This window comes from Callithrix jacchus, chromosome 22, assembly GCF_049354715.1.
Source record: "Callithrix jacchus isolate 240 chromosome 22, calJac240_pri, whole genome shotgun sequence".
Taxonomy (NCBI): domain Eukaryota; kingdom Metazoa; phylum Chordata; class Mammalia; order Primates; family Cebidae; genus Callithrix; species Callithrix jacchus.
The window spans coordinates 16,406,618-16,429,336 of record NC_133523.1 but is presented as its reverse complement, the minus strand read 5'-3'; the positions used below and the strand labels follow the sequence as shown (position 1 = coordinate 16,429,336).

The following is a 22,719-nucleotide window of genomic DNA, read 5'->3' as shown; positions in this document are numbered from 1 at the left end:
GGGATTACAGCCGTGAGCCACAGCACCTGGCCCTGCTTATTTATTTATTTATTCATTCATTCAAGAAACAAGGTCAGCCGGGCACAGTGGCCCACACCTGTAACCCTAGCACTTTGGGAGGCTGAGGCAGCAGATCACTTGAAGTCAGGAGTTCAAAACCAGCCTGACCAACATGGTGAAACCCTGTCTCTACTAAAAATACAAAACATTAGCAGGGCATGGTGGCAGGCGCCTGTAATCTCACCTACTCGGGAGGCTGCGGCATGAGAATCGCTTGAACCCAGGAAGCGGAAGTTGCTTTGAGCTAAGATCACACCACTGCACTCCAGCCTGGGCAACAGAAGAGTACTCCATCTCAACAAAAGCAAACAAACAGACAGTCTTGCTCTGTCACCCAGACCAAGGCTGGAGTGCAGTGGTGCAGTCATAGCTCACTGCAGCCTCCATCTCCTTGGCTCAGGCAATTCTCCCAACTCAGCCTCCGGAGTAGCTGGGACTACAGGCGCACACCACCACTCCCAGCTTGTTTTAAAATTTTTGTGGAGATGGAATCTCACCCTGTTGCCCAGGGTGATCTCAAACTCCTGCTTTCCCTCAAGCAATCCTCCCGCTTCGGCCTCCCAAAGTGCTGGGACAACATTCACAACCCACTGCACCCGACCTGGACTCACTCTTGTCCCTTCTCTTCCCTTACCTTGCATGTCCAGTGCCTCAGCAGGTCCCGCAGGCTCAGGCTCCAGAATGAAACTGAGCCTCCCTGAGCTCCCACGGGTCCTCCCGTATCCTGTGTGTATGCTGCCCTGGCTCCCTGCCACCTACATTCCGGCCCCCAGCCATCCCCTAAAGAACCCCAGATGGATTCTTAAAATCATAAAGCAGATCACGCCCCTCCTCTGCTCAAAGCCCTTCCATGGCTCCCTATTACCCTCATAGTATAGCCCCCACTCTTCCCTAGGGCCAGGAAGCCTGGCACAACTGTATCCCTGCTGACCTGCCCGTCCCCCGCACTGACTCCATCCCTCCCTCGCTCTCTCCAGCATGTACTGACTCAGTGCCCACAGTGTTATGATTCCATTCTTTGCACCAGGTGGTCACCCCCTGCCAGTGCAGTTGGGGGCATTGGAGAGCGGTCTGGGGGTGGGGAGACATGGGTGAGAACAAGACCTCAGTGGCCCCTTACACTTGGGCTGGAGTCTCATCCCTTCTTGCAGAGCTGAAGCCCCTCCTTCTCAGTCACTCTCTCCATCTCTCTGTCCATCTCAGAGCAAATCCCAGAACCTTCCCTATCCCCCACCTTGAGGCCGTGAATGACCTTCCCTTCACCCAGTTCCCTTCCTCTCTCTTCTTCCTCTTTTTTTCTTTTTTTTTGAGAAAGAGTCTGCTCTGTCTTCCAGGCTGGAGTGCAGTGGTGCCATCTCAGCTCACCGCAACCTCTGCTTCCCGGGTTCAGGTGATGCTCCTGCTTCAGCCTCTGGAGTAGCTGGGACTACAGGTGTGCACCAACACGCCTGGCTAATTTTTGTATTTTTTTAGTGGAGACAGGGTTTCACCATGTTGGGCAGCCTGGTCTCGAACTCCTGACCTCAGGTGTTTAACCACCTTGGCCTCCCACAGTGCTGGGATTACAGGGGTGAGCCGCCACACCCAGCTCCCTTTCTCTCTTTTCCTCTGTCCCCCTCACTCTCTCACACCAGCTTTCTCAGCTTCTCCAACACACCAGGCACAGTCCCACCTCACGGCCTTTGCGCATGTCCTGTGAATGCCTGTCCCTCATCTCCCCGCATGCCTGGCTCCACCTCCTTTATATCTTGGCCCTTGAGCCACCTCCTCTGGGAAGCAAATTCCCCCTCCCCTTCCATCCCCCTCTATCATGGGACCCTTCTCATTGCCTCGTAATCATCCTTGGCTTCCTCTGCCTGCTTATTCATTTCCACCCCCCATGCTAAGGACCCTGTCGCCTGCCAGAACCTGGTGACAAGCGTAGTTCCCAGCAACCAGATGGTGCCAGCAAACGTTGGCTGAACAAATTGACTGACGACTCATCAATATCCGTCTACTGTGGAGCTTAGCACAGTGCCAGGAACATCAAATGCACCCTGTAGGGCTGGGAATTTGTTTGAAGATAGTCAAGGTTGCTATGGACGGGCTGCTAGAAAAAGCTCTGCCCAGCTAGGTACAGGCAGCTTATGCCTGTAATCCCAGCACTTTGGGAGGCCAAGGTGGGAGGATTGCTTGAGCCCAGGAGTTCAAGAGCAAACTGGGAAACGTGGCGAAACCCTGTCTCCATAAAAAAGTGCAAAAAATTAGCTGGGCATGGTGATGTGTGCCTGTAGTCCCGGCTACTCAGGCGGCTAAGGTGGAAGGATCACCTGAGCCTGGGGAGGTAGAGGCTGCAGTGAGCCGTGATCGAGCCACTGCACTCCAGCCTGGGCGACAGAGAGAGACACCATCTCACAAAACAAACAAACAAACAAAAAATGGAAAGAAAAAAGCTCTTACCATTTGTTCTCCATTCAAAAGCTGAGCTGGACAGATGTGCAGTGAAACTCCTCTCATCTAAAGCCCAGACCTTTTCAACGCTGCTTTTGGCACAGGGGATGGGCAGGTTTTGAGAAGAGCAGGGTCCCTGGGGATGCCCTGGAGCTTGGCAAGGCAGGAAGAATGTGTCTGCATTTGTTGGCAGTGGGGAGCCTCTCTCTGCAGGTGGGGGAGGTGTACTTTTCACCACTCTGTACATTACCTGCCATCACTTCTCTTTCAATTATTTTTCTTTGTGGATTTCCTAGGGTGGTGGAGAGAGCATGAAATTGGAAGCCAAGAGGAGAGAGATGGAAAGACACAGAGAGTCAAACAGAGCTTGCGAAAGGTCCAAACGCAGATGCAGCTGGAGGGGAATGACGTTAAGAGGGAGTCGTGCGGAGGTGGCAGTGAGCTGAGATCTTGTCACTGTCACTACACTTCAGCCTGGGTGACAGAGGCTCCATCTCAAAAAAAAATTATAAAAAAGAGGAGGGTCTGGGCATGGTGGCTCACACCTGTAATCCCAGCACTTTGGGAGGCTGAGGCAGGTGGATCACGAGGTCAGGAGTTCGAGACCAGCCTGGCCAGCATGGTGAAACGCCGTCTCTACTAAAAACACAAAAGATTAGCCTTTTAGGCATGGTGGCCTGCACCCGTAGTTCCAGCTACTTGGGAGGCTGAGACAGAAGAATTGCTTGAACTCGAGAGGCAGAGATGCAGTGAGCAGAGATTGTGCCCCTGCACTCCAGCCTGGGTGACAGAGCGAGACCCTACCTCAAAAAAAAAAAAAAAGTGTCTTATTTGCAGATGACATCCTTGTATGCAACAAATCCCCAAAGAATGTCCACATCTAATGATGGGGTTTACAAAAAGTTGAGAAACTCAATAGATGCCAGAGCCACGGGGTGGCTCCCAACTGCAATCCCAGCACCTGGAAGACGAGGCAAGAGGATTGCTTGAGCCCAGTTGTTTAAGCTCAGCTTGGGCACATAGGGAGACCCCCATCTCTACAAAAAATAAAAAAATTAGTCAAGAATGGTGACACACGTCTGTAGTCCCAGCTACTGGGGTGGTTGAGGCAAGAGGGTCACTTGGGCCAGGGAGGTCAGGGCCATAATGAGCTATGACTGCACTTCTGCACTCCAGAATGGGTGACAGATCCAGACCCGGTCCCCCAAGAAAATAAATAGGCCACTTATCCACAGCACCAACTACTCAAAGCATCTAGAAATAAATCCCAAAGTTACAAGCTTTGCTGAAAGATAGATAAAGGGAATGATTCATTGTTTGTTCCCTTTGAAAGATTCAATCACAAAAGATGCTCATTCTCCCAATTTGGTTTATAGATTCAGTGCAATTCCAATCTAAGTCCCAAATGAGTTTCTCCATGGAACCCAAAAAGCTGAAAAGAAGGCAAAGAATAAGTCAGATGTGGCCAGGCGTTGTGGCTCACACCTGTAATCCCAGGACTTTGGAAGGCTGAGGTGGGCAGATCACCTGAGGTCAGAAGTTCAAGACCAGCCTGGCTAACATGCCAAAACCCCGTCTCTACTAAAAATACAAAAATTAGCTAGGCACGATGGAGAGCGCCTGTAATCCCAGCTACTTCAGAGGTTGAGGCAGGAGAATTGCCTGAACCCGGGAGGCAGAGGCTGCAGTGAACCGAGATCACACCGTTGCCCTCCAGCCTGGGAAGCAAGAGTGAAACTTAAAAAAAAAAAAGTCAGATGCTTGCCTGGTATTGACAGATATAAACGATCAGGCCAAAGCTTCTGCCAGGGAGATCAGCCGCTGGGACAGAGGCGAGACCTCGGAAGACTCCCAGGTGTGGAGGCGCCGGCAGCACTGCTTGACTTCCAGTTGTTCTGTGCTTGCTGTTAAATCCACGCATGCACGAAAACTGGCTTCGTGAGTCATTACAGGGTGTTGGGACAATAGGTCATCTCCATGGACAAAATATGCAATTGGGCTTTATCTTACTCCACACTAAGAAATCAGTTCCAAGAGAGTCAAGACATGACTGTAAATGACAAAACTCAGAAAATGTAGAATAGGTATAAGATCTGTATGATGCTGAGACAGAAAAGGATCTTTTCTGTTTTCTTTCTTTCTTTCTTTCTCCTTCCCCCTTCCTTCCTTTCTCCCTCCCTTCCTTTCTGTCTCTTTCTCCCTTTCTCTCTTTATCTCCCTTTCTCTCTCCCTCCCTCCCTTTCTTTTTTCTTTCTTTTCTTTTACTCTTTCTTTCCTTCCTTCCCTCCCTCCCTCCTTCCTTCCTTCCTTCCTTCTTCTTTCATTTTCTTCTTTTTCACAGGGTCTCACTCTGTCACCCAGGCTGGAGTGCAGTGGCACAATCAAGCTCACTGCAGTCTCAACCTCCAAGACTCCCATGATCCTCCCACCTCAGCCTCTCAGGTAGCTGGGACTACAGGTGTGCACTACCTCTCCTGGTGAATTTTTGTATGTTTTGTAGAGGTGGGATCTCCCTATGTCACCTGAGCTGGTCTTGAACTTCTGGGTTCAAGTGATCCTCCTGCCTTGGCCTCCTAAAGTGCTGGGATTATAGGCATAAGCCAATGCATCCAGCCAGGAAAGGATTTCTCTCTCTCTTTCTTTCTTTCTTTCTTTCTTTCTTTCTTTCTTTCTTTCTTTCTTTCTTTCTTTCTTCTTTCTTCTTTCTCTTTCTTTCTTTCTTTTGCTTCATTATCAATGCAGAAGGATTTCTTCAACAAGAAACTATGCTATGATTTAGACATGGTATCCTACACTGCAAAAGATTGAGCAAGTTAAATACCTTAAATCCATAGAGATGGGAAGCAGGTTAGTGGTAGCCCAAGGCTGGGCGTGGGGGGAAGGGAGTGATTACTAATGAGGAAGGGGTTTCTTTCAGGGTGATGGAAATATTCTGGAACTCGACAGAGTGGAGGAACACACAACAACGTAGCAACATAGTGAATGTAATCCCAACACTATGGGAGGTCAAGGCAGGCAGATCACCTGAAACTGGGAGTTCGAGACCAGCCTGGCCAACATGGTGAAACCTCATCTCTACCAAAAATACAAAAATTAGCTGGGTATGGTAGAGGGTACCTGTAATCCTAGCTACTCTGGAGCCTGAGGCAGGACGATCACTTAATCGAGAGAGGCAGAGGTTGCAGTGAGCTGAGTTTATGCCACTGCTCTCCAGCCTTGGTGACAGAGTGAGACTCCATCTCAATATATATATTTAAAAATTAAATACGTTTTGTTATGTGTATTTTACAACAATTAAAAAATAAAATTGAGGTTGGGCTTGGTGGCTCACACCTGTAATCCCAGCACTTGGCAGGCTGAGGTGGGTGGATCACTTGAGGTCAGGAGTTCGAAACCAGCCTGGCCAACATCGTGAAACCTCATCTCTACTAAAAATACAAAAATTAGCTGGGCATGGTGGTGGGCCCCTGTAATCCCAGCTACTTGGGAGTCTCAGGCAGGAGAACCACTTGAACCTGGGAAGCAGAGGTTGCGGTGAGGTGAGCTGAGATTGCGCCACTGCACTCCAGCCTGGGGAACAGAGCGATACGCAGTCTCAAAAAAAAAAAAAAAAAGAAGAAGAAATGGATAAAAGTCTTGAACAGGCGCTTCACTAGAAAAAGAAACCAGTAGTCACATAAAAAGTTCAACCTCAAGAACAATCAGAAAGCAAACCAAAACCCAAATTAGACACTCTTCCCTCCCTCCACACTGGCCCAGTGAGAAACCTGGGCAATTCAGTGTTGGCAAGAACTTAGAGCCAGACGTGGGAGCTCAGGCCTGGAATCCCAGCACTTTGGGAGGCAGAGGCCGGAGGATCGCTGGAGCTCAGAAGTTTGAGACTAACCTGGGCAACACAGGGAGGAGACCTCATCTAAAAGAATAAAATTAGCCAGGCATGGTAGCACAGGCTTGTAGTCCCAGCTACTTGGGAAGCTCAGACAGGAGGATCGCTTGAGCCCAGGAGGTGGAGGCTGTGGTGGGCTGTGATTGCACCATTGCATTCCAGCCTGGGCCTCAGAGTGAGACTCTGTCTCAAGAAAAAAACAAAAACCATTAACAAAATGAAAACAAAACAGAACATAGAGGAACCGATGATTGTACTGTGCTGGTATGACGGAAATTGCCAGAGTCACAATAAACGAAGCAATTTCACATTATCAGGTGAAGCTGAGCATACATGTATTTTCTTTCTTTCTTTCTTCTTTTTTTTTAAATTGAGATGGAGTCTCGCTGTGTCCCCAGGCTGGAGTGCAGTGGTGCAATCTTGGCTCACTGTAACCTCTGCCTCCATGGTTCAAGAGAATTCTCCTGCCTTGGCCTCCTGAGTAGCTGGGACTACAGGCGCGTGTCACCACACCCAGCTAGTTTTTTTGGATGTGTGTATTTTAATAGAGATGGGGTTTCACCATGTTGGCCAGGATGGTCTCAATCTCTTGACCTTGTGATCCGCCCACCTCGGCCTCCCAAAATGCTGTGATTACAGCCACAAAATACGTAATATGCGCCGGCCATGTATATGTATTTTCTGGCCCAGCCGTCCTTATCTGTGTGTGCCAGCACACAAGTTTGAAGTCAGAGGATGCTCAAAAGAACTTATTTTATAATAAACCTAAGCTTGAAACAACCTAAAAGTCCACGAACCGGAGAACAGATTAATACAAAAGAATAGTATGCAGCCTTGAAAAATTCAAGCCTTATAGCCACATGTAGCAATATGGATGAATATCAGCAGATTCATATTGAGCGAACATGATAGATTAGCAGGCTGGGTACATGGCTCAAGCCTGTAATCCCAGCACTTTGGGAGGCTGAGGCGCGTGGACTATCTGAGGTCAGGAGTTTGAGACCAGCCTGGCCAACATGGTGAAACCCCTGTCTCTACTAAAAAAACAAAAATTAGCCAGGCATTGGGGGTGGGTGCCTGTAATCCCAGCTACTCAGGAGGCTGAGGCAGAAGAATCACTTGAATCTGGGAGTCGGAAGTTGCAGTGAGCCGAGATCGTGCTACTGCACTCCAGCCTGGGAAACAAGAGTGAAACTCCATTTCAAAAAACAAATGAACAAACAAAAACCAGATGAGTAAAGAGTGTGAACAAGGCCACATGAGGTGGCTCATGCCTATAATCTCAGCACTTTGGGAGGCCAAGGTAGGCAGATAGATCATTTGAACCCCAGAGTTCAAGACCAGCCTGGGCAACACAGCGAGACCCTTGTCTCTGCAAAAAAATTTAAAATTAGCCAGGGCAGGGCCAGGCGGCTCTCACCTGTAATCCCAGCACTTTGGGAGGCTGAGGTGGGCGAACACCAAGTCAGGAGATCGAGACCATCCTGGTTAACACAGTGAAACCCCGTCTCTACTAAAATACAAAACGTTAGCCAGGTGTGGTGGCTCGCGCCTGTAGTCCCAGCTACTCCACAGGCTGCGGCAAGAGAATCGTTCAAACCCAGGAGGTGGAGATTGCAGTGAGCTGAGATCACGCTACTGCACTCCAGCCTGGGTGACAGAGCGAGACTCCCTCTCAAAAAAAAAAAAAATTAGCCAGGCATTGGGGTGCATGTCTGTTGTTCCTGGTACTTGGGAAGCTGAGACAGGAGGATTGCTTGAGCTCAGGAGCTCCCACCACTGCACTCCAGCCTGGGTGACACAGAGAGATCTTGTCTCAAAAAAAATAGAAACATACAAAGGTAACTATGTGTTGTTTGCTGACAACTATGTGGTAAACTGTAGGGAAAGGAAGGAATGAGAAACAAAATTTGTGATAGTTCTTCCATGAGCAGGGAAGGGTGATGAGACCGGGGAGGAGCCCTTGGGTCTTCCATTGTGATGATAATGTTTTTGTTTTTTATCCAAGCCTGTCTTTGCTGCTCCTTACAGCTTACCTGTATCTAATTGATGTTTAATAAAAATTTAAGGCCAGGTATGGTGGCTCATGAGCTTGTAATCCCAACACTTTGGGAGGCCGAGGTGGGAGGATCACTTGAGCCCAGGAGTTTGAGACAGCCTGTGCAACATGGTGAAACTCTGTCTCTAAAAATAATACAAAAATTTGCTGTGCTAATTTTTTAAAAATGTAAATCAATGAGAGCTACAAACATGGTTACCATTAGGCATTAGGACTATAACTGAGGCCGGGCACGGTGGCTCACGCCTGTAATCCCAGCACTTTGGGAGGCCAAGGTGGGTAGATCTCTTGAAGTCAGGAGTTCGAGATCAGCCTGGCCAACATGGTGAAACCCTGTCTCTATTAAAAATACAAAAAAATTAGCCAAACGTGGTGGCACACGCCTGTGATCCCAGCTACTCGGGAAGCTGAGACAGGAGAATGGCTTGAACCTGGGAGTGGAGGTTGCAGTGAGCTGAGATCGTGCCATTGCACTCCAGCCTGGGTATCAGATTGAGACTCCATCTCAAAACAAAAATTACAACTGTTTTCACATGTTAACTCATGTAGCACCTCCAGCAACTTTGTGAGGCAGGGCTTCTTATCATCTGCATTCTACAAGTGGGGAAACTAAGGCACAAAGAGGTCACATGACCTGCCCAAGGTCAGCCTTGTGATGACAGGCAGAGTTGGGTTTTGAACAATGGCCTCACTCAACTAACTCCATGCACCTGCTGGATTTGTGAGGCTCCTTCATGTGGCCAGGGGTGGGGGGGGGGTAGGAGACTCAGACTTTCACGCTGTTTTAGGTGCTGGCGATACAGTGAGCAGGGCAAGGACCCACAAGGAACTGCCCAGTTAGATACATGGGGAGGGGGCTGGGCATGGTGGCTCACACCTGTCATCCCAGCATTGGGAGGCCGAGGTGGGTGGATCACCTGAGGTCAAGAGTTTGATACCAGCCTGGCCAACATGGTGAAACCTCATCTCTACTAAAAATACATATATGTATATATATTAGCTGAGCATGGCGGCTCCCACCTGTAGTCCCAGCTACTCAGGGAGGCTGACGCAGGACCCAGGAGGCGGAGGTTGCAGTGAGCCAAGATCGTGCCACTGCACTCCAGCCTGGGTAACAGAGGGGGACTCCATCTCAAAAAAAAAAAAAAAAAGATGTGGGGAGCGGTGGTGAGCAGAGTTTCACTGGGGTCAGGGCCCAATCAGAGGAAGGGATGGGGGTGGAGTCCAGACAGGAGGCACAAAGGCTCAGTTTGGAGCAGTCAGGGAAGCCTTCCTGGAGAAGGGGATATTTAGACAAGACATTAATGGATAAATAGGAGTTTTCCATTTACACAGTAGCATGAAGCATGGGATCCAGTCAGAGTGTAGGCAAGGACCCATGGGCTGGGTGGCTTAGAGACATAAAGAGAGACCTAGACAGGATGCAGTAGAGCTGCAGAAAGACTGTACAGAGAAAGACTGAGAGACAGACGTGACTGAGACAGCAGTGGACAGAGAGTCAGAGGAACAGAGACCCAGGGAGAGAAAGAGACCGAACAGCAGAGTCAGAGAGACAGAGACGCAGAGACAGAGGAAGAGAGATACTCAGGGAACTGGGCGATCTGCCCGTTGTGGGTGCCGGGTGTACACACAACAGCTTGCATTTGCCTGTACTTGCTTTAGTATTGCAGGGAGGAGTTTGCCCTCAGGGCGAGTGTCCATGCATGGGTTGGGGGCACAGGCACAGGAAGAAACCTGCGTGGGGGCCGCCCTCGCCCCGTGTCCCCAGGCAACGAGGTCTGGGGCGGGGCGCCCCTTCCCGGAGCCAGGCCCTTTAACGCCCCCCCAGCCCGCAGCGCCCCCGCCCCATCAGGCGTCCCTGGGCCCCGCCTGCCCATCCCGCATCAGCGCCACGTCAGGCGCTGTCCGCGCCCCCGGTGCTGAACCAAGATGGCCGGTGGCGGCCGGGCCCCGGCGTGAGCAGAGCGCGGGCTGCAGCCGGGAGATGCCCCAGCCCAGCGGCCGCTGAGCCCGACCCGACAGACCCGGCCCGGCCGCCTCCGGCCCGCCTGCGAGCCCGGAGACATGTCTCTGCTTTGCGTTGGAGGTAGAAGACGAGGCTGGGGGTGGGGGAACCCGTGTGGACGCGGGCTGGGCTCGGGGTCCGCGTGGATGCGGCTCTTGGGGGGAATCCTGGGGTGGGTGGGTGACCCGAGTCCAGGCGGCTGGACTTTTGAGAGGGGTAGCCCTTGTCGACGTGTCAGAGCGCCGGAGGGGGTGATCCGTGTAGAGGCGGGGGTGGGGGCTCTTGGGGGTCCTGGTGGCCGCTGCTTGAGGGGTCGTGTGGACGCGGCTGAATGCGGAGGCCCGTGTGGACGCGGACTGGGATCTGGGGTTCTAGACTTGGGCGTCTGTGTAGATCGAGTTTTTAGAGTCGGTGAGGAAGAGTCTGGGCTGGGTAGTTTGATCGAAGCCTGCGGGGTACTTGGAAGGGGTCTGGTGGTGTGGGCTGGGTTGTCGGTCCTCATGGACGCGGACCAGGCTGGAAATTGGAACAAAGTGCGGCGGGAGGGTTCTCCAAGTCCTGGGGATGTAAGATATGGGTAGGGGGCTTGGCCATCAGGACATCCACGAGTTCTAGGACTCCCCCAGCCCTGGGTGTAAAGAGGACTGGGGTGGGGGGAGTGGGGAGACAGGAGATTCCTCCCAACGCCCAAGGAGGGCTGTGACTGGGGGTCTGGAGGCGATTTCCCAGTTAACTCTTTGGCCTCCCGAATGGGGGTTGGAGGAATGGCCAGAAGGTCTTCCCGCTCCCCGCCCCTCCGGTTCTCCCAAACACGATTCAGGGCCTTCTCGACAGGGAGCCTGCTTCTTGGAAGAGCAATGTCCCCTGGTCCCCCTCCCGGCCCTTCTTCACCTCACCCACTTTGCGCTGGAGAGAGGAAAGGAGGGAGACTTGGTGGGGGAGCTATTTTGGGGCCAGAACGCCATCTGCACAGAGGCCCACGCCCAGGCCCACGCTCTGCTCGGGGTTGGGGAGGGAGGGAGATGTGGGAGGGGCATGACCCCCCACCCTACACCTTTATGGCTCTGAGGATGAGGAGAAGCCAGCCCACCCGAACCCCGGCGTCTTGGGCACTCCTGTTTGAGAACTCAAGCTCTGAGAGACCTTGGCGGCAGGGATGGGGGTGGCCCGCCGTTCAACGCCTACAGAGCTCTGAACCCTTGTTCTTAAGGCCTGGGGTCCCCCTCACTCCCACCTGCTTCAAGAAGGCTGGGGTAGGGGAAGGGGTGTGTCGGCCAAGCCTGAGACGTCGGGCTTCGGGAGACCTCGGGCGACGGGAAGCGCGTGTGTGCTGAACTCTGACAGCCTGGACCCAGGGTGGGCAGGCAGGGGAGCCGGGAACCGCCCCCGCCGCCCCTCCTCCTCCCTCCCCTCCCCCTCGGCCGCTTCATTCACAAACCCTGCCCCGCCCGCCTGCTCCCCGCCGCGGCGGCTTCCCGAGTGCAAATCAGGCCGGGCTGGGCCGGCGTGGACGCGGGTGCTCTTAAAGGGACAGGGGCCTCCTTTCTCTGAGCTCTTTTCTGTTGGACGGGGCTGGGGGTGATGGAAGAAGAGTCCCTAGAGTCAAAGGCCAACTTTTCCAGCCCCTAGCCTCCCGGCCTATGGAGTTAGCCAAGTAGGGAAGTGAAGGAGACCCCTGGGCGCCCCCCACCGCCTAGGCCTGAGGACGGAAAGAGGGGAACAAGAATGTCCAGACCCCCTACTGACCTCTCCCCTTGCTCTAAGTTGCGGGCTTCTAGGGGTGGCACTGGAGGAGGTTCCGACGTGGGTGTTCCTGACCGACTTCTCCGTCCTCTCTCTTCTCCCCCCAGCACCCCGCCCCACCCTTCCTCACATCCTCCAAGTTGGGTTTCTCTGGAAGGTTTGCCTAGTAGAGTGGGGGGAGGCGGGGATCTCACCCTTAACTCTGACGCAAACTGGAGGCTTGGCTGCGGGGGTGGCATTAAGGGAGAGGCAGCAGGAGGCAAGAGGGATGAGGCTTCCAGAAACAGAGGCTTCGCGGGGAGGACTGGGCTGGATTCTGTGGACTTTATAGGGAGGTGTCGCCGCCTGAGTGGAATGGAGTCGCTGGGAGGGGCAAGGCTGGGGAAGAGGTTGAGCAGGGTGGGAGGTAAGGCCCAGAGGTGTAAAGGGAGGTGTGAGTTTGGAGTGAGGAGGAGTAGGAGGCAGGGAGCGTGGGGAGAGGGAGAAGTGCTGGGTGAGGCCAGCCTCCCAGAGAGAGGTGGGACGAGCCCCCAGAGGGGAGGGGCTGGGATGGCTGAGCCCGAGCTGAGAGTGTTGGGGTGGGCTTGGCTGGAGGGAAGCTAGGCTGAGATGGGTTGCGCGTTGCCTGAGCTCATCCTTCGAGTTGAGGAAATACCTGCCCTCCCCCTCCACCGGGAACCCACAGGCGTTTGCCAATCTCTACACACATTCATACCCAGACTTATTCCTGTGTGGACACAAATGCTTAGGATGTATAAGCCTCCACGCGGACCATGTGCCTGGAAAGATACGCTCCATAGGCACACGCGTGTACTCACACGCTTGTGTGAACACAAGCATACACATGTATATAGGACACAGCCTGCTGAGGTAGACATGGTCCCAGCAACCCACGTGTGTGTGTCTGCCAGCACACACATAGATGTATCCACGTGTGTTTGATGAATGTCCACAATATACATGTCACATAAGGATTCACTGATATCCAACCAAGCGTGGTGGCTCAGGCCCGTAATCCCAGCACTTTGACTTTGGGAGGCCAAGGTGGGTGGATCACTGAAGGTCAGGGGTTCAAGACCAGCCTGGCCAACATGGTGAAACTCTGTCTCTACTAAAACATACAAAAAATTGGCTGGGTGTGCTGGTGTGCACCTATAATCTCAGCTACTCAGGAGGCTGAGGCAGAAGAATCACTTGAACATGGGAGGTGGAAGTTTGCAATGAGCTGAGATCCCGCCACTGCACTCTAGCCTGGGCAACAGAGAGACTCTGTCTCAAAAAAAAAGCCTGGGCGCCGTAGCTCACGCCTGTAATCCTAGCACTTTGGGAGGCCAAGGCAGGTGGATCACGAGGTCAGGAGTTCAAGACCAGCCTGACCAATATGGTGAAACCCCGTCTCTATTAAAAAGACAAAAAAAATTAGACAGCGTGATGGTGGCATGCCTGTAGTCCCAGCTACTCGGGAGGCTGAGGCAGGAGAATCGCTTGAACCCAGGAGGCAGAGGTTGCAGTGAGCTGAGATTAGACCACTGCACTCCAGCCTGGGCCACAGAGAGAGACTCAGTCTCAAAAAAAAAAAGAAAGAAATCCACTCATATCCTCACACTCAGACATGCACCCATATGTATCTGTTACGGTCCCCAACCCCATGAAGCACACATATATTCATATAAGCACATGTCAAGGCCACGTACGCATATGACAACACTTGCCTGGACATTCAAACCAGCCCCTTTCTACAAGGGGATGATGACGCATACAAGTAAATACACATCTGGGTATTTCATTGCACATGAGTGTACATGTATGCAGGTAAACGAATGCAGCTGCCACAGATCCGCATCCACGCACACGTGCAAACATCAATACATGTGTTTTTCACCTATCACCCGCAAGCTCGCACACACAATGTGTCTCCGATGTAGTGACACCCACTCCCGGAAACACATGTGCAGACTCCCCCCTGCACTTAAATGGTGTACATGTTCTGCACACACGCATGCTCATATCCGTGTACAGGCAGGCACTTGCCTGACCTGGTAACATGAGCCAGCCACTGCTGCAAATATCTGAGCAAGTACAAGCAAATGCAAGCTCTCATGTATACACCCAGCACCGACACACAGCAGATCACCCCGTATGGTGTATGGGCCTTATCTCTGGCCCCCTTCATTTCCTTATCCGTGTGGAGCCCTGATGCACTCCAGCACATTAATCCACTCACTAAATCTTAGCAGCATCCTGAGGCTGTGAATGGCAAATGCCACCTTGTTCCTTCATGAAGTCACTCATTTTATTTACTCAGCAAGCATTAATTGAGCACCTACTGTATACTAGGCACTGTTCCCGGCTCTGGGGACCCAGCTCTATTCCTAGCCACACCCTCGCATCTCCCATGAGGTTAGAATGAGAGATGAGGGAGGGCTAAGGGAGCTGAGGAGTGGGTTATCCAGGGCTCTCTTCCTCTGGGAAGCCTGCCCCGATTTCACCACCACCATTTACCTGAGTCTCAGATACGATGAGGGGAAGATGAGCAGGAGGGAGATGTGTTCCGTGTGGAGGAAGCAGCATGAGTAAAGGCATGGTGGTGGGGAGGCTTGGTTCCAGCTCTTCCTATGTGCCTCACAGCATTTTGCACAGGCCACTTAATGTTTTGTTTTGAGACAGGGTCCCACTCAAAGCCTGTTACTCAGGCTGCAGTTCAGCGGCATGACCTCAGCTCACTGCAGCCTTGACCTCCAGGTCTCAAGTGATCCTTCCACCTCAGCCTCCCGAGTAGCTGGGACTACAGGCACGCACTACCATGCCTGCCTAGCTGTTATTCTATTTTTTTATTTTTTGCAGAAACAGGGATTTGCCCTGTTGCCCAGGCTGATTTTGAACTCCTGGATTCAAGTGATTTGCCCTCATCGTCCTCCCAAAGTGCTGGGATTATAGCCATGAGCCACCCCACCCAACTGATGTTTCAAAGGCTCCACAAACATTTTACGAATAAATGACATGAACAAATCAGTGAATTTAGGCAGGGGCGGGTTTGCTTCACAACTTATAACAATATCAACTATAAACCCCATTTATCCATTCATCTGTGTGTGTGTGTGTGTGTGTGTGTGTGTGTGTGTGTTTTGTTTTTTGAGACATGGCCTCACTCTGTCGCCCAAGCTGGAGTGGAGTGGTGTGATCTTGGCTCACTGAAATCTTCGCCTTCTAGGTGCAAGCGATTCTTCTGCCTCAGCCTCCCAGGTAGCTAGGATTACAAGCATGTGCCACCATGCCTGTAATTTTGGCATTTTTGGTATTTTTAGTAGAGATGGGGTTTCTCATCTCTAGTGGCCAGGCTGGTCTCTAACTCCTGACTTCAAGTGATCCTCCTGCCTCAGCCTCCCAAAGTGCTGGGATTACAGGTGTGAGCCACTGTGCCCGACACAGTATTTCATGGGCACGATGTTGAGGATTTTTATGCCTGTGTCCTCTTTAGCCCTCACAGTAGCCCCATTGTAGAAATGAGGAAAACTGAGGCTCAGGGAGCTTTAACAATTTGCCTGGTGTCGCAGAGTCAGAGATGGAGCTGACTGACTCTAGAGCCTACTGGGGTTGGGGAAAAAGGTTGAGACTTCTCTCAGATCCCAGGACCTGGGAGACAACCAAGTTCCTTCTGTGGGGTGAAGATCTGCTCTGGGGTTGCCTTCTTTCCTATTTATTTATTTATTCGAGACAGAGTTGCCCAAGCTGGAGTGCAGTGCCACAATCTTGGCTCACTGCCCACCTCCAGTTCCCAGGTTCAAGCAATTCTCCTGCCTCAGCCTCACGAGTAGCTGAGATTACAGGCATGCACCACCATGCCCAGCTAATTTTTTGTATTTTTAGTGGAGACAAGGTTTCACCATGTTGGCCAGCCTGGCCTCAAACCCCCGACCACCAAGTGATCCACCTGCCTCAGCCTCCCAAAGTGCTGGGATTATAGGCGTGAGCCACCACACCCAGCCAGGATTGCTTTCTTCTTTCATGCATCCAATAAACAGACATGTCACAATCTCTCTACTCACTAGGGCTGTTCCCCTGCCCCTTGCCTAAGAAGCCTTCACATATCCCTCCGTTCCTTGCTACCCAGTCCCTGATACCCTCCAGCTTGGAGGAGCATCTTCAGAGCTGCAGCCTCGCCCTTTCCCCAACCTGGCCTCAGTTTTCTTCCACATACAATGGACCTCTTCTGCGAGGTGCAAGTAAGGACATCCTGGGTCCAGCAGGCCTGAGTATAAATTTCTTTCTCTCTCTCTTTCTTTCTTTCTTTTTTTAAATAGAGACAGGGTTTCACCATGTTGGCTAGGATGGATGGTCTAGATCTCTTGACCTCTTGATCCGCCCACCTCTGCCTCTCAAAGTGTTGGGATTACAGGCGTGAGCCACTGTGCCCGACCCTCAGTGTGAATTTCTGAGTCCCAACTTCCTGGCAAGTCCCACATCCTCTGCATTCCTCAGTATGCTCATCTGTGGAATGGGCACGGGAGTAGCACCCATCATCTACGTTTGCCAGAACTCTCTAGTGAGGCTCACACAGCCCTCAGCATGACGCCTGACCTATGGAAAGGTCCAATAAGCGTGAGCAAAAGACATGAAAAATCAATGATGGGCCAGGTGCGGTGTTCACGCCTGTCATCCCACACTTTGGGAGGCTGAGGCGGGCGGATCACCTGAGCTCAGGAGTTCAAGATCACCCTGGGCAACATGGTGAAACCCTGTCTCTACTAAAATACAAAACATTAGCTGGGTGTGGTGGCACCTGTAGTCCCAGCTACTCAGGAGGCTGAGGCACGAGAATAGCTTGAACCCCAAAGGCTGAGGTTGCAGTGAGCCCAGATTGCGCCACTGCACCCCAGCTTGGGCTGAGTGAGACTCCATCTCAAAAAAAAAAAAAATCAGTGATGATGTTTTTATTAATGGTGACTAAAAGCTTTCTGGAAGGCGGTTCTGAATGTAGGACATTTCCGAGAGTCCACTGCATTCTGGAGCCCGAGGAGCGAACGCTCCAAGCGGGGTCCCCAGTCCCACGCTCAGGAGGGAACCAAGTTCTTTGAGGGTACAAAGGCAGGGGATCGAACATTCAGCACAGCGGACAGAGCCCGCCCACTCCTCTGGGGAACAGCTCAGCGCAACCTCGCAGGGCTGCTGGAGGAGGTGACGTCATTCCTTCCACGAATTACTGTTTAATGAGCACCTACTATAGGCTAGGCCTAGTTCTAAGTGGTACATGGTAAACAACACACACAGAAATCCCCGATTCCTGAAACTCTCTGGAACTCCAGGTTCTTGGTGTTTTTTTACACAGAAGGCTTCAGTTGGGCTCCGTTGTGTCAACGGAAGATAAAGGTCCTCATTTAGTCTTTCCCGGATGTGAAACCAGCAGAGCCGAGGTCCTTTATTCTGAAGCCCATCTGTCTCCCGCTGAAATGCCCGCCACCAACATCACACACAAAACGATAAAATCTCCTAGAATCTATTTCTGGATTCTCTATGCTTCCTCCCCTCCCCCAGGCTAATCCTGGAGCGGGTGGGCTTTCAAAAGCCCTAGACGGCTGGATCTCCACCTCCTGTCTCCCCACCCCATCCCCACGTGGCTGGTCAGGGAGCCGGTGCCCCAAGACTGGAATCCCCCTTAATTAGAACCCATGTGGCTCATGCCTTTAATTCCAGCACTTTAGAAGTCTGAGGTGGGAGGATCGCTTGAGGCCAGGAGTTTGAAACCAGCCCTGGCAACATTGTAAGATCCCATCTAAAATTGGCCAAGCATGGTGATGCGCACTTGCAGTCCCAGCTACTCGGGAGGCTGAATGTGGAGGATCGCTTGAGCCTGGGAGGTGAAGCTGCAGTGAGCCATGATCACACCACTGCACTCCAGCCTGGGCAACAGAGAGGAGACCCCGTCGAAAGAAAGAGAGAAAGAAAGAAAGAGAGCGAAAGGAAAGAAAGAGAGAGAGAAGAAAGACAGAAAGACGAAAGAAAGAAAGAAAGATAAAGGGAGGGAAGAGAAAAAAGAATCCAGGGTCTTCAAATCCTAGAATCCAGGCCAGGGACACCCTTAGAACACAACCAAATGACAAAAACAGTAATGGTACTGGTGATAATAACAGTAGTGTAAGTGACACTGTAATCATTATGCTGCGAAAGGGCTGAGAGGAAGAGGAGGGAAGAAGAGGCGGAGAAAGGCAAGGCAAGGGAGGCCAGACGCTCTGTCTTCCCATTTTCCAGATGCAGATACTGAGGCCTGGAGCCAGGCTGCAGGGGGGTCCCCGCAGCCTGAACTCCTGCCTCAGCCTCCCCGGGTTCCGCCCCTACATTCTTCAGTCAGCGCTGCTGGGGGGGCCCCAAAGACCTCGGAGGCCGCAAGAGGCGGTGTCTCCACCCGCCGGTCGCTGGGGACTGCAGCGGGCACCCCCCTCGTCCCCCACCCCCCTGCCCGCCGGCGCGCCGCCCACGCCCTCCGCGCGCCCACGCTATAAATAGCCTCTTGCGTGTGACCCGAAGCCCGCCGGGGAGGGGTGGCGCTTCCGCCCCGCTGACCCTGATACCGCAACCCGGCGCGGGCGGGGAGAGGGTGGCGGGATGTGACGACGAAGACGGTGACTCAAGGACCATTTACTGACCAGGGAAGACTAGGAGGAAGACTGGGTGCCTTCTCTGAACCCACTTCCTCCTCCAAGCCCTTCCCCCGAGATCCCCTCCGCGCCCCTCCCCCTTCCCGAATCCCCTCCCTCACCGCGAACCTCCTTAGCTCCTGAGAACCCCCCTCCCCACTCTCCGCCCCCTTCCCTGTCCCCTTTTCCCTTTCAGACCCCTCTCCCACTCTGAGCCCCAGTGATGAAAAAACGTGGTCCTCACCCTGGACCTCGGTAGGGAACTAGGGGCCGGAGCCTGGCTTCAGCTGTCAGAGGTACAGCTCTGCAGCCGGTCCCCCACCGCCTGAGGACCCCAACGGAGACCATTCCTCTCCAGCCAAGAGAAGCTGCGGGAAGGAGCTGAGGCTTAGGAAAGAGGAGGAGGATTGACCAAAGAAGGGACACAAGAAGGGCAGAGAGAGAGAGAGAGAGAGAGGAGAGAATAGAGACTGAAAGGAGAGAGCAGGAGTGGAGAGAAACAGAACAGGGAGGAGGGAGACAGAACAGATCAGGCAGCTCCTGGGCTCCCCTCCGAGCCTAAATCTGTGGTTTATAAAATGGGGCACAGTTGGAGGAGCTTCAAGTGGGGCCAAGCCCAGGCTAGACCCCAGTGAGCCCCTTGTATCACCCCCCCAGGGCCTGTTACTTCCCACCCCCAGATGTATCCCCCTCCTCTTCTACCCCAATGGCCTCTCCTCTCCCCAGTGTCTCCTCCACCTGCCTGCCCTCCCTAGTGGGAATCTTTCTCTCTTTTACTATTATTATTATTATTATTTTGGAGATAGAGTCTTGCTCTGTCACCCAGGTGCCATCTTGGCTCACTGCAACCTCCACCTCCCCGGTTCAAGCAATTCTCCTGCCTCAGCCTCCCAAGTAGCTGGGACTACAGGCGTGCACCACCACGCCTGGCTAATTTTTGTATTTTTAGTAGAGATGGGGCTTCACCATGTTGCCCAGGCTGGTCTCGAACTCCTGACCTTAGGCCCTCCACCTGCCTCAGCCTCAAAGTGCTGGGATTACAGGTGTGAGCCATGGCACCTGGCCTCTCTCTGTCTTTTAAATTGTTATTTTTAGACATGGGATCTTACTACATTGGCCAGGCTGGTCTTGAACTTGGGGTCTCAAGGTCCCCCCCACCGCCTCAGCCTCCCAAGTAGCTGGGATTACAAGCATGTGCCTCTATGCCTGGCGCTCTCTCTGTCTCCTTGTGTCTCTGTCTATTTCTCTCCATCTATCTGGATTCTCCTGTTCTCATCCTATCATTTCTTCATCTCTCCTCTCCCTGTATGAGACCCTCCAGCTGTGGGGCCAGTGTCAGCCTCTGTCACTCTCTCCTCCACCCCCTGACGCCATCACCATTTTCCCTCCTGCCCCTTCCCCTGCCCACTCCCCTCACAGAGGGTCCGCACTCCTGCAGGCTGGACCTCCTCCAGCAGTGAGGCTCAAAGCTCCTGGGCACATTCCTGAGTGTTCCTGAGCCTATCTCAGCCCCAGGGGTGAGGTGCCAGGTGGGGCGATGTGAGAGAGAAAACCAGATCTAGGGGAAAAGAAAAAAGAGAGAGAGAGAGAGAGAGAACCAAACAGAGATGAAGGCCTAGAGAGGGGATTCACTTGCCCAGGGTCACACAGCTTTGGAATCTGAACCTGGCTCAAATCAGTGCTCACCTCTCTGAAGGCCCAGCTAAGGGCTGCAGGGCAGTGGCACCATCTTCACTCATCGTGACCCCCACCTTCCAGGTTCAAGCGATTTCCTGCATCAGCCTCCCAAGTAGCCGGGATTACAGGTGCACGCCAACAGGCTGGCTAATTTTTGTCATTTTTACTAGAGATGGGATTTCGCCATGTTGGCCAGGCTGGTCTCGAACTCCTAACCTCAAGTGATCCACCTGCCTCGGCTTCCCAATGTGCTTGGATTCCAGGCAGGAAACCCCGGGCCTGGCCGGAAACAGTCCTTACTGACATGTGTTGAGGGCCATCACACTTCCCCCGCTCTTCATGGAAATTCTCTCTTCACTGGTTCTGCTCAGGTGCCTTTTGTGAGACAGAAATTCAAGTGATGAGGACAGAGTTGCAAACCCGGGATGGGAGGCTGTGACATCTGCCCAGAGAGACACAATTCTGTTTCTAGGAATTTATCCTTCAACGCGCTAGCACACGCTCTTCGAGACATACTGAAAAACAACACGAAGGATTAGAACAGTGGGTGTCGAGTGCGCCATTTGTCTTGGAAATCAAGCAAGGCGAACGTGGGTATGATTGCCGACGCATGGACCATCTCCAGCGGTACAAGCAACTGCCAATGTTGATCGCATCTGGGAGGGAGACGAAGGGCTGGGATGGAAAGAGCTTTATTCTCAGTGTCTCATCTCTTGGTTGTTTTGGATTTCACAACGTGTGCATGCACTGCCTACACAAACAAAGACATTAATTTGAAGAGGAAAAGAAGAGAAGAAAATAGGAAGGAAAGAAAAGGGCTGGCGCGGTGGCTCACACCTGTAATCCCAGCACTTTGGGAGGCCGAGGCAGGCGGATCACCTGAGGTCAGGAGTTTGAGACCAGCCTGGCCAACATATAGTAAAACCCTGTCTCCACTAAAAATACAAAAATTAGCCGGGCGTGGTGTTGCATGTCTGTAGCCCCAGCTACTTGGGAAACTGAGGCAGGAAAATTGCTTTAATCCGGGATGCAGAGGTTGCAGTGACTGAGATTGCGTCACTGTAGTCTAGCCTGGGCAATAGAGCAAGACTCGGAAAGAAAAGAAAAGAAAAAGAAAGAAAGAAAAGCTCCATCAGAAAGAAAGAAAGGAAGGAAGGGAGGAAGGGAAGGGGGGGGAGGAAGGGAAGGAAGGACAAAGGAAGGGAGGGAAAGAAAAGGGAGGAAGGAAGGAAAGAAAGAAAAGCTCCATCAGAAAGAAAGAAAGGAAAGAAAGAAGAAAGAAAAAAGAGGGAGGGAGGGAGGGAAGGAAGGAAGGAAGGAAGGAAGGAAGGAAGGAAGGAAGGAAGGAAGGAAGGAAGGGCTCAGTGTGGGAACAGATTAGGGGTGGGAGTAGAGAATGAATGGAGGAAAAAGATGTGGGGAACGAGAGCAGAGTGTGAGAGGTGTTGGCGGTGGAAATTGAATACTTGGTTATAACTGCCAGGAGGGGGCGGAATGGCTTTGAATCTCTTGGGGCTGTGGGATTATGTGAAATGTGAGAAGACTGGACCTCGGCAGGTGCCTGACATATATTCAGGCTGCACCTCCCACAAGCAAGTGGGGCTGGACAATCCCTGTCAGCCCTCCAGCCAGGATGCAGGCGTCTCCACCCGCCTTACTTTTTGTTGTTGTTGAGACAAGAGTCTTGCTATGTCACCCAAGCTGGAGTATCGTGGTGAGATCTCAGCTCACTGCAACCTGCGCCTCCTGGGTTCAAGCGATTCTCCTGCCTCAGCCTCCCAAGTAGCTGAGACTATAGGCACCTGTCACCACGCCTGGCTAATTTTTGTATTTTTAGTAGAGACACGGTTTCACCATCTTGGCCAGGCTGGTCTCGAACTCCTGACCTCAGATGATTCATGTGCTTCAGCCTCCTAAAGTGCTGGGGTGATAGGTGTGGGCCACCACGCCTTGCCCTCCATGTGCATTTTGAGAGCCAGCTCTCTGGGTTGCTTTATCCCACCTTGCCCAGCCTTCTTTGAGGCTTCCCCAAACCCTGGGAGCATTTGACATTGCAGACTGAGCTGGACAATGGAGGAAGAGGTCTTGCAGGCCCGAAGGGGCTGGTGGAGTCATCAGAGATTGTCTATTCTTGCCTTCTTCTTCACCTCTTCAACTTCCCCTCTTCTTCTGGGGCCATCCTGGAGGGCTTCCTGTAGGAGGCCTCTCCCACCATTTGCCCAGCTCT

At 52.4% G+C, this 22,719-nt stretch overlaps 1 protein-coding gene across 7 annotated transcripts in view; it reads left to right on the top strand.

Annotated features, from left to right (window-relative positions):
• Positions 1 to 22,719, top strand: part of UNC13A (unc-13 homolog A) — a 109,600-nt gene that overhangs the window by 8,134 nt on the left and 78,747 nt on the right. For 6 of the 7 annotated variants that reach the window (XM_078361780.1, XM_054250574.2, XM_054250572.2 and 3 more), the window contains exon 1: positions 10,339 to 10,521. The exons of the other annotated variant lie outside the window; for it this stretch is intronic. In XM_078361780.1, coding sequence (XP_078217906.1) covers positions 10,500 to 10,521 — 22 coding nt within the window. In that variant the 5' untranslated portion in view covers positions 10,339 to 10,499. Of the gene's footprint in view, positions 1 to 10,338; positions 10,522 to 22,719 lie in introns of those variants that run through there. 7 annotated transcript variants of the gene reach the window in all.